Below are 12,494 nucleotides of genomic sequence, written 5' to 3'. Positions count from 1 at the left end.
CACTTTGCAATGTGTGTTTGTCCTGTGATGTTCTTAGCCCTTCAGGCGTAGATAAGCATATTTGGCGATAGAAGCGGGATCCCAAAATAGACCTACCCATGAGGTTTTTAATGAGAATTACTGTACCCGACAAATAGTCGCCCCCACACTGTTCTTCCTGTTATGTTCTTTACTCTTTATGGGGAAAGGAATCATATTTGGTGACAGAAGTGGGATCTAAATGTTCTCACTATGAAGCTGGTGTCTTTGATGGTGAGCTTGTTTCTGTAAATTGACACATACATGGTCGCTCTGTAATGTTGTAGCCAATGTTTGTTTGATGCCTGTTTGTTTTGGCGATAGAGGCGGGATCCAGCATGTTACCATTAAGATGGCATATTTAATGACAATTAGTGTCCCAGTTGAATCTGGCACAGGGTCGTCCTGCAATGTTGTGTCTTGTGTGTTCTTTCTGTGATGTCCTTGGATATTGATCGGGCAAGAGAGCATATTTGGCGACAGAAGTGGGATCCAGTATATTTTAACATGATGCTGGCGCCTTTAATGAAGATCAACGTTTTGATAGAATGGTCGATAGAATGTTGTTCCCCCCTTGTGATGTTCTCAGGCCGCTATCGGGCATGGGTGCAAATGTTTCGACAGAAGTAGGAGCCAGTATTTCACTTTGACTAACAATAGATTAGTTTTACATTCAGACTAAAAACTGTTGGATCAAACAGGCAGGGACCCCATGACTGCTCGTGATGTTCATAGCTCTTCATGCGGCATGGAAGCATATTTAATATTTGGCGACAGAAGTGGGATCTCAAAATGGAAAATATTATTAAATTGCTTTTTGTCCAAAATGAAACATGTTAATCTAGCTTCATTTTGTACTTAATCTTAATAATTTAGCAAGGGCTAAGTTAGTTGAGTGTGTGTGTGTACACGCATTGAGCAAAACACACCAGTGAAAAATTGATGATGTTGTGGAAAATTGTACTACAATCGTCAGTCGCCGTTTATCTCTGCAGCAAATGGGAAAGTTCTGTTTTCGGGCGGAGTTCTCATTAAAGATTCATGTGACTTTTTGCCAGGAAATGGTTATCAGAAAAAGGGTGGGGGCCCAAAGACGCAACTCCGAGACCCGATAAAGTCTGCCGAGCACTTTTCACCTGCTCTTGTTTTCTTTTTAAAACACTCAGGTGAGATTCCACGCGAGCTGAGTGAGCGGTCCAGCAAAATTTGTCGTCGTGCCCACTTATCTCGCTTGTACACGCCTGTTGTCGTTTTACAGAAACGTCTACTCGCTATCCAATATTTATGCAAAAAAAAAAAAAAAAAAAGTCTGGAAAAGGAGATTTCATTGAGGAGGGACAAGATGTTGAGTAAAATTTGCATGAAACGTCTGCAGGAGTAACCTCAAAGGGAGGCGGCTAGTTTGCTGCCTAAACGGGTTGCGGAAGGAATTGGAAGCATGAGGTTTAAAATGACATAAATCGTACGACTTATTGAAAGGGAGTGGAGTGATGGATCTCGATAACATATTGTAAATTTGCTGCTGATTATGATTTTTTTTTTACTTTTTGATATCCATTCATTCTCAGCAATTTTCACTGAAGGAACCCTCTTTGCTCCCGGCTGGTTTACTAGATTTTGACTGACCCACAATTATATTGAATTCTATTGCTATAAAAACATTAAACCTACCAAAAGATTTAGATTAGATTAGAAAAGATTAGAGTCGCTTCTTTCATCAGGAAAAATAAGTATATTTCTATCTGTTTCTGTTATAGCTAAGTTTAATCATTATTCACAAACCTGTTGAAAACAATGGCAAAAAGAGCTTGTTGCAACTTGGCCCTGGATGATCTCTTATACTCTGCTGGCAACTGCTGGTCGTTTTTTGTAATAACTACCATTGCTTTAAGCGACCTCTTCAGGTCAGAAGCTGCATCAAAGCCTTCTGTATGCTCTAGCATAAAAAAATAAAAAACGTTTTTGGGAGTGAAGGACAAAGTATGAGAATTATAAATGGTGCACCACTAATAACAACAACAACAAATAACTGAAACCCATTGAAATGTGTTGGGAAAATTCTTAAAAACAATTAAAAAAACTAAACACTGATAAAACTCCAATCTAAGTGATTGATTTTTTCCCCCCTAGCGTTGAAAAAGGGTCGCTTCTGGATCACTCCTGACCCGTACCACAATGACGACAACATCCAGATTGGTCGGGAAGTCAAGATATCTTGTCAGGTAAGACAATGAAAGGACAAAACACAAATGCTCGTCGAAAAATGGTTAAAATGTGGGCCGTCGCAGGTGGAGGCCACGCCCCCGGAGGAGCTCACCTTCAGCTGGCTGAAGAACGGCCGCGCCCTCCGCAGCTCGGAGCGCATGGTCATCACGCAGACGGACACGGACATCTCGCCCGGCACCACCAACCTGGACATCATCGACCTCAAGTTCACCGACTTCGGCACGTACACGTGCGTGGCGGCGCTGAAGGGCGGCGGCATTCCGGAGATCAGCATCGACGTCAACATCTCCTCCACTACTGGTGAGCCTCAGACACCGCCGTGAACAACGCCCGATTCCAACTCCCTCACCCCTGAAATATAAATACGTTACGCAGCCCTGCTGTGAATGGAAAAACAATCGACGCCCCATTGTGCTGCTCCTTCTGGTACGTGTATTTTGGCCACCAGGGGGCGGTATAATACGTACTGACATGCAGTAACAACATTGAAACTTATAATTGTCTACATCAACAGTTTGTGGTTATCTAACATTACTGTGGGTAAATTTAGTATTGCAAAAATGTACATTAAAAAAAAACATTTTTTTGGATTGAAAGTATGAATGGTCATCAGAGGAGCAGACGCTCGGCCAACATGCTAACGCGGCTAACAGCCGTCGCGTCAGTTGTCTTCGTTTTACATTTGTAGACCACTTTGTTTAATTTTGGTTGGCGTGGAGCAACCACTAAACGACGTAATAGCGTGACGCTACTTGACCTGCTAATCAAACTTTCTCCTTGAGAGTGAAACAGTAAAACAAGCTTTGTTTGTTTCATTTTGCTGACGTTTTGGCTAGTTAGCATGTCAGCTAACTGGAAATGGAGCCAAATTCCATAAACATGTCATGTAATACTGTTAACTAATAAATGGTCTGTGGCATAGTTAGAATTCAAACTATTAATGATGGCAGTTTTTTTCCCTTTATTTTCATTTTTAGGGGGGCGTTAATTATTCACTATTCACGGCAGGGCTCGGTCCTTATCCCCCGTGAGTAGCGCGGGTTTACTGTACCTCTCATGCTTCATCTCATTAATTGGGAGAGTCATAATCTCATATTTGTCTCAAAAGAAGAAGAATCTGAAGTTATTCCATCTCCATTATGTTCTCTCGAACTGAACCTCCATTGTCCTCGCATCTGATTGGCTGCTTTCACCCGCTGACTCCGTCGCCGCTGTCTGGCTTTGTACTCACGTCAATGACAACGCATTCATCCACTTTGTATCACGACATCCCGACGCCATCTCTCTTCATCGTGACGACTTTATTCTGTGCCACAAAAAATAGTTTGACGGCTGTTTGTGGAAAAACAAATAATCAGCTGTCAGCCATCTTTGTTGTCTTTTGTGTTAGTTTTTAGCATCAGTCAATCACATCTCAAAAAGAATTGCATGGAACAAAAGACTGAGCTGATTCGCGTGCCTCCTGAAGGATTTGCATTGTTGTTGTTGAAAATAGCATCATTAGCATTAGCATTAGCACTTGTAAGGGAACAGGAGCATTTGCTGCGTAAGGACTTGAAACCGACAGTTTTTGTGCATAAAGAAAGAATGGTGATTGGTCAGCCTTGAACTTGCTAACTTCCTGTGAACTCCGCCAAGGAGGTTGTCTTCTTTACCAAGATGATGCACTTAAAGTAACCTCGTGTTACTCGTGTGAGGTTAGCGTTCACATTTGTACAACAAGGAAGGAATTTGACATTATTTTGACATTTGTCTTCATTTTGGCAATGAATAATGACAAGAAAACATGTTTCATAACACGTGAATTTGTTACAGAAGTTCAAGTGGCTTTGCTGCGGGAATTGGAAAACAAATTATGGAGATTCAGCGAGAACCATTTTAAATGCTAAAAGCCTCTTGACATCCTTGGGTTATGTCTTCTTTAGCAGGATGATGCACGGACGGTAAGTGGGGGTTAACATTGTCATTCACTTGGCAAGAATGTACTTAAAAAAAAAATGTTTACATAATTTTTTTTTAACGAAAAACGAGCTGTGGAAGGAATCAAAACCATCTCTTGGCTACATAAATTTTTTGGGGGTGAACTTTTATTTTCTATTATGGTGTACAACACATTTTGGTACACTTATGTCCTCTGTTTTAAGACTGTTTTGAGGGGTGGTCCTGGTCATGTAAATGAACTACTTCTCACCCTGACCTCCAATGTTGGGTCATCTGGGGAGTTTTTGTTACTATGACGACCAGCAGTGCAGTCACGACGAGGTTAATGGATACTACCAGCCCAGAATGTGAAGTGTATTTTCACTTATGGTGGCAGCACTTCATCACCAAGGCAATTTATTTTCTATATCGTGTAAATCAATTTTCAAATAATATATTACGTTATTTCGTTTTGTGCTATTAAGGATCGTTCAGCCTTGACCGAGGTCTGGTTTTTGCATTCATGTGGCAGTGCCATTTTCCTTTTTTTAAATTTTTTTATTTTACGCTCAACAAGCACAATGCCGCATCTTGGGCGTACCTCACAGCAGACATGAAAGCGGCACGTCGACCTTGGCGGCATAATTATTCTTAGATAATCCTTTGATAATCCCCGTGCTCCAAAACAGCGGGATCAATCGTACCTGCCAAGAAGAAGAAGAAGAAGAAGAAGAAGTTTGCTCATTATCTTTTAAGTAGTGCAGTCTGTGGGCTGCAAATAATGACTGAGTGTGTTGTCGTCAAGCGGAATGAAAGGCTTAGATGACATTGTGTGTGGAGATTTACCACAGGGATGTGCGCATTCCAGTAGAACCGTATTTGGTGTCAGAAGTGGAGACTCATAATGATTGCATGCTGTAAACAAGTTTCCTGCGCAGTCTTCGAGACAGTTCTGTTATTTGGTGACGGCGTCTTTAACAACAATTAAGATTTTAGTAGGAAATGGATGGATGGATGTATTTGATGATAGAAGGTTCCATGCCTACCCAGTTTTTGTAAATGGTGAGAATCGGTCAAAAATGTGGAAGGAATAAAAAATCGAGGAATAATGAAAAATCCAGAGCTGTTATTACACTGGTTAGCATTTATGCTAAGACTTGTATTGTTCCAGAGTATAAGTGTTAGTAAGAAACAAAAATTCTTGGATATGCCGTTTTCTGCGTCCTCTATCTGGAAGGTGCCGCATTTTGGGGGTACCAAAATGCCTTTTCTCCCGCAGCAGGAAAGCCCAAACTGCAATTAGGCTTCTTAAGAAAAGCATTTAAAGAAGATTACGCTGCAGGTCTGTCTGGGATCAGGAAAAAAACAAAAAGGCTTACACACTCTCTCGCAGCTCCGGCTTACACATTCCAAAACCGGGGCATTTTTCTTATCAAGTCTTTTGATGCGCACAGATTGCTTTCATGACTTTCTCCTGCTAATAATTGCAAGCATGACACACTCATTAAAAGCGCTCTTCCCCCTCTTCGACCACAAACTAATGCTTATTTATAAGCAGGAATGAGGACACTGACGTCCCCGCTGGATGCTGTCAGGATTAGAAGACAGAGGGACAGCTGAAAAGGACTTACAAGCTCCAGTGTTAAAAAAAAAAAAAAAAAAAAAAAAACTTAAATATCCCATAAATTTTCACTGGAAGCAAGGCTATTAATCCTCTCATTAGCTCTTGTGTATGGATTATTGTTCAATTACTCGCCATTTTCTGAAATATTGTTTGTTCGTGAGCGGGACACAGCTTGGAGATAAAAACCCGTAATGGCGTGTCAAGTTGTTACAGGCAGATCCTTGACATTTTAACACGCAATCAAAACTCGGGATTCCAACCGGGCTGGAAAACGATATTCCCATTCATTACACTTCCGACGGGAAGAATGCGGCAATGGTGATTAGCCGGCTCCGTTCATTTCCAATTAGCATAGCAGATCTGCAGTCGGGGCCAGTCTGATGGATGATCACAAAGTAAGTAGGAGGACTCCAAAGTCACCTCCGCCGAAAAACTTTGCCTGCTAAGTCGATCCATTAGCACCCCGCGCACACCTGACGCTCTGGCAACACCCAGTCTGACTGTCAATCACGGGAATTGCGTGTGATGAATTGAGAGAATCAATTAAGTGCACAAGTTCATTAATGGATGAGCTGCTGGTGTTAATGAACGCAAAACACGGAACCGCTTTACTCCGTTGTTAATTGTTGGTGGCAGATTCAGCAAGTTGTCAGCAGTGTTGGGCAAGCTTGGAAAATGCCGCGAGCTAAGCTACAAGCTAGTAGACGCTAAATGTTTAATTACACTGAACAAACACAAGAGAAATGTAGCCAGCTAACAGATGTACACAGGTAGCATGACAGTAGAGCCATGTTTGGAGACATGTTTGAAAGGAGAGAATTCTAAATTGTGCTCGTTCCACAATGTTAGCCAGTATTCAGTATTTGTTTGTGAAATTCAGATTTGGTGCCCATCCCACCACCAGTAGCATGATAGCTTTTTCAATCATCCCTGCTTCAATTTACATTGCCTTCAATTTCACCCGGTATCGCCTAATGCCCAAAAATAATCGTTCCTGCCGCCTTACAGGTGGGAAAAGTATGGCCCGTGGACCAAATTTGGCCCACACCATTCTTTAATTCCGCCCGTCTAGTAGATGTTTTTTTCCTAAATTTTTTTTCCTGATTTTTGTGTTCATTTATGTCATTAAATATTTGGTTAATTGGTTATTTTTACCTTTATCTTCTAATGATAAGGCCCGTCTGTCATTGTTGACATGCTCATGTTTCTCAACAAGACTGAAGAAGGCGACTAGCTTGCTGCCTAAACGGGCTGCTGGAACATGTGAAATAAACACAAGTTTGCACCTCAGTAAATGCATATCAGTGTAACTTTGGCATTTTGTGAGCAAGGGCATTGACATGCTTGAGTGATTAGAATGAGTGAGGCCAACTATTATGCTGCCTAAACAGGCTGCTGTGGCACATGAAATAGACCTTAGCACATCAAAATGTTTATAGGTGAGCAGGGAACTGACAGTATTAGTCTTGTTTCAGAACAAATATATATATATATATATATATATATATATATATTTAAAAAAAAAAGATTACCACCTAAATGGGCTGATGCAGCATGTTAAATAAAAGTCGATGCGCGTGTACGAGTGGGGCCATCCAACTTGCCGCCAAAACGGGTTGTTGTAGCATATGAAATAACGAAAAGTTATTGTGTTGATACTTGCAGCATAGCTGCAACTTTGGTACCACGCCAATGGCTCCGGTGAGCAAACCAAAGATGACTCTGGGACGAAAGTACCTAGCATCTGTCCCGCAGCTGGCTTCTTCCCCCCCCCGTCCCGGGAAAAATTTCCACGTGACAGCAGGCGCGAGATGCCACATGTCGAACACGTGTGTGACAACCTGGCAGCTTTGTTCCTCACCCAGAGAGTCGTTTTCGCGCCGCAAACCACCTGCAGTTGTACGTTACGAAGGCGGAGGCGGCTGTACGCTGGCTCTTCGGGGAAATCACCCGCCTCTCCTGCTGGGGGAAAGCTGACAGGAAAACATGAATAAGAAACAGGCTTCCTTCCTCGTTAACCGCTGTCGATAGCCCCTCAGCAAAGCTGTTCACCTACCAGATGAGACGCTCGCTGCGTGGGAAAAACAACAACAAAGGAAGTCAGACACCGCATTCAAAGTTGACAGATACATTTTTATAGCCTAAAAATGTCCCGTCGTTCATCAACAAGAATACATTTAGTAACTTGTTTGCCGCCTAGATGGGCTGCTGTAGCAGAAGTGTGTGCATCAATGGCTGTAACTTTGCTACCTAGTTCAGAAGTGGACTGACTGAATGATGACATGCTCATGTTTCTCAAAAAAAGATAAGCAAGGCAATGAGTTTACTTTACGTATACTTAATAAGAATACATTAATTAACTACATTGTTGCCTAAATAGGCTGCTGAAGCATGTGAAATGAACACAAAGTAACACATCAACATGTGCTGCAACTTTGGTATCTTGTGAGCAGGGAACTGACTGAACGTTGACATGCCCATGTTTCGCAGAAGAAAAATGAATAAGAGAACTAGTTTGCCGCCAAAACGGGCTGTCGTAGCATGTGAAATAAACTTAAGAAGGCACATAAATAGCTGCGTATACCCACAACTTTACTGTTGACATGGTCATGTTTCTCAACAAGGATAAATAGGATCAACTAGTTTGCCGGCTGTGAAAATGAAATATATGCTACCACATCATTACAACTAGTTTTCTGCCTAAACGGGCTGCTGTAGCACAAGAAATACTTTGTAAACTCAAGTGAGCACCAATGTAAACGTGACTGACGTGACTGACGATTCCTGTAATTCTTAACATGAACTAACAGGACTGCCTAGACGGGATGGTGTAATATGAAATAAACGCAGGTGTGCATGGCTGTCACTTTGGTACCTTGTGGGGAGGGGGCTTACAATGTTGACCTGTCTTGTATTTCTTAACAAGAATCACCAAGGTGACGAGTTGGCTGCTTAGACGGGCTGCTATAGTATGTGAAATAAACATAAGCTACGGCATCAGTATTGTCTGTGTATTGCTGTCACTTTGGTACCTTGTGAGCAGGGAGCTGACAACGTTGCTTGTCTTTCTCAAGAACAAACAAGACGGCTAGCTTGCCGCCTCGTCGGGCTGATGTTGTAGCACATAAAATGAACAGAAATTAGCGCCTTGAAACATGCATATAACAACAATTATGGTACCTCGTGAGCACAACAATGTCATGCATGATTCTCAAGAAGCAACGACACTGCCGCCTAAACTGGCTGCAGGATCATGTGTAATAAACCTGCGTGCCTTCTCATCACAGACTCTCACTTGCCGTGTGTAGAGCAGAGAGCTAGCTAGAGCGCAATGTTGCCATGGAGACAAGGATTGATGTCATAGACCAAATAAATGGTGCGACAGGATGGCGGGGCGAGTTCTAAATGGCCCTGATCACTTTGCGCAGACCCGTTGAGTGTTGCCGCCAGTCACTCACAACACACACGCACAAATTGTTTCCAGGCTGCAATATGCAGACTCGGTGGAAACGGACAGCTAATCTGGCCTGAGAAGCCTGGTGTAATGATGGCGGTAATAGCTGCTACGGGTGCTACAGTATAGCTGTTCACCGATTGGCTGCTGACAATAGTGGAGGACAATATGGTCTTGACGCGGGCCTGTTGATGTTTGAGGGATGGCAAGACTCTATTCGAAGTGAGTTTAGACTCTTTTTTTTAAGAGAAAAAGAAAAAGAAAAAAAAGGTTTTTTTCTTGTTATATGAAAATGTCTATGCAGTCAACAACATGTTTGGATTAGTTTAGATTGATTTGACTGAATAGCTTATGACTGTTGAAAACAAACAAAATACCTGATAAATTAAACTGCAAAGGGTCGGTAGATGGATAGATGGATAGATGGATGGATGGATGGATGGATAGATGGATGCTGGATGCTGTCTTTAGCTACATGGATGCTGTCGCTAGAATGGCACTATAGCTAGCCAGCTAGATCACTAGCCGTCTAGATCGCTAGCAACTACATTGTTAGCCGGATGGATGGATTCTGTAGTTAGAAAGGCACTGTAGTTAGCTAGCAAAATCACTAGCCAGCTAGATCGCTAACCAGCTCCATTGTTAGCCGGATAGATACAGTAGATGGATGGATGCTGTCGCTAGAATGGTACTGTAGCTAGCTAGCTGGATCGCTAAACAGCCACATTGTTAACCAGATAGATAGATAGATAGATAGATAGATAGATAGATATTAAAATCAGCAAATCATTTTTGATCGGTTTTAAAAGCATTACATCATTGAATTGTATCGTGCCTAATGTATCGTATCAAATTGTCTTGTGTGGAGAGGCGCACACCCTCAATGGATAGATTGAATTCTAGGACCTCTGTTTTATACCACGCTGTGGTTAGCCAATCAGCATTCCAGTGGGTGTGGCTTAGCAAAACATCTAGCTCATTCCAGCTGGTGACGTTCCTCTGAGAGTTTTAGTGCATCACTCCATTGTTTTCCCAACACGCTTGGCTCTGCTTCAATATTGACGGAGCGAATGTCAGCACGCCGAGCATCACCACAAGGCAACCGGCCAGACTTTTGTCGCTCTGTGCTTCGACGCCACCAAGCGATCGGCTTTCCAGAGCGGTCCGCAAGTGGCCGGACACCGTGTGCCAAATGAATGCTAGTGCTAATCCGCCTCGCTGCGGGGTGTTGGCGCATGACGTTTTTTTTTTTTCCAACATTTGTCGGCGCAGCGCTCGCAGCAAAGTGTCGACACAAGTGGCTAAAATGAATTCCTTCCGGCGGCTGGATTTGAATTTTCTGCTTTTTATCACCAGCAACTGCTCACTTATAATCATTCCCTCGCCCCCTTGTTGCCGTGGCGACCGCTCACATATAGCATATTTGCCTTTTCCCACCGTCTTCAAAATGTCAACGGTATTCGTCATTCCCCCACCAGTCGCCCTCAGGCACGTCGCTCAAAATGAAGATTCAAATTACCATCACCACAGTAGCGGCTGTTCGTGTGTTAATTGCAGGATTGGATGGCTGGCAGCACGGTGGACTAGTGATTAGCACGTCTGGCTCACTATTTCAAGATCTGTGATTAAATCTTTTGTCAGGCCTATTTGGGAGGAGTCACATGTTCTGCGGGTATTCTTGTTTGCATTCCAAAACATGCATGTTGGATTCATAATTTAATATGATATTATATTTCCAAGCGAAAACGCCATGTTTCCCAGAAAAATAACTAAAGTTCTAAATAGTAAATGGAAGAGAAGAGTTCTATGCAGCAAATGTGAGATGGCGCTAAAAAAATGTGATTATGTAAACTAGGGATGTCAGGCGATTACATTTTTTAATCATAATTAATTGTATGACTTCAGTAATTAACTCATGATTAATCGCAAATTTTATGTTTTAAATGTACAATAAAATATTTTTCCCTAAGTTTTCATACTCTTGTTAACATAAAAGTGGAAAAAATGTAAGACTAATTGAAATATGGCTGTATCTTTTAGTCATTGATACAGTAATTTCATAATAATTCATAAAATCGAGTTAAAACTAAAAAGATGTACTGTACTGGAAAACACGAATGTGATATTGATTTGTGTTCAGGTAATTTGTCTGCCACTAGATGGCATAATTGCATTTGTAAGACATTTGTGACAGCTCGGTGCATTTTTCTTTTCATAATTTTTCTTTTCATATCTTATTTTTAAGCAACTTGTGAAATTCTGCACATTTTTAAAATGATAAAATACAACTTGACCCCAGTCTCCACAAATATATGCATTATTATTTAACTTATTGACGTGGACGTGTCTGCTGCGTTGCGACTGGAATTCCCCCAGTACAGGCTTTCCAAGTAAGGGGCAGTCATTGATCGCGCGTTAAAAAAAATGGCGTTAAAGGAACTTTAAATTAACTCAAAATCAATGAACTTATTTTGACACCCCCTAATGTAAACGTATCTTTAGGTTAATAAAAAAAATTGTCACGTGTGAATGTGAGGGTGAAATATTGTTTGTCTATATGCGCCCTTGCAATTATCCGGTAACCAGTCCAGCATGTACACCTTGTTTCTCTTGCCCATGGTCAGCTAGGATAGGCTCGAGCTCACCTTTGACCCTAATGAGGACAAGCATTATACAGATAATGGGGTGATGAATTTGGCAGCTATTCTGTGGCTCATCGTCACCCTTACAACCACAGACTGGACCCTAGCTTTATTTCCCCCCCCCCATCCCATGGGTTGCTGCAAATTTCATCACGCCGCAACGTTCAACGCCAGCTCGACCGCCATCCCGCCAGTCGCGTTTTTTGGGCAGTGATGGCAGCCATCCGAGAATCATTGGGAAGGACGTGTGACACGGTTTCATCAGCGTCGAGGACATTTTCGCTCCTCCTCTGGCTGGCTGTAAACTATTTTGGGAGGCGCACTTGTAAAATAGGCTTGGAGTCTGCTTGATGGTTTGAAGTGGGGAAAACACGCACACTCATACATGCACACACATGTACACACACAAACACACACACACACACACACAGCGCTCCAGGAGCCAATGCTATTTGCCAGGTTTGCTAATTAAACAAATTAATTTGGCCGGGCATGTGTGATGAGGAAGCAGACTACCCGAATGCAACCTGCTGCTTTCCTTTTTATACACGCACACACACACACACATGAACGCTGTAATCAACTATAATGAACATTGAGAAACACCGGG

At 42.2% G+C, this 12,494-nt stretch overlaps 1 protein-coding gene across 3 annotated transcripts in view; it reads left to right on the top strand.

The window, feature by feature from the left end:
• The window catches only part of LOC147158617 (MAM domain-containing glycosylphosphatidylinositol anchor protein 2), a 223,234-nt gene that overhangs the window by 150,255 nt on the left and 60,485 nt on the right, over positions 1 to 12,494 (top strand). For all 3 annotated transcript variants that reach the window (XM_086060428.1, XM_086060426.1, XM_086060427.1), the window contains 2 exons: positions 2,149 to 2,240; positions 2,307 to 2,544. In XM_086060428.1, the coding sequence (XP_085916554.1) occupies positions 2,149 to 2,240; positions 2,307 to 2,544 (330 nt within the window). The remainder of the gene's footprint in view (positions 1 to 2,148; positions 2,241 to 2,306; positions 2,545 to 12,494) is intronic.

Source organism: Leptonotus elevatus, chromosome 18 (assembly GCF_054856555.1).
Source record: "Leptonotus elevatus isolate MCC_2025b chromosome 18, RoL_Lele_1.0, whole genome shotgun sequence".
In the NCBI taxonomy this organism is placed as follows: domain Eukaryota; kingdom Metazoa; phylum Chordata; class Actinopteri; order Syngnathiformes; family Syngnathidae; genus Leptonotus; species Leptonotus elevatus.
This window is presented reverse-complemented; position numbering and strand designations above follow the sequence as displayed.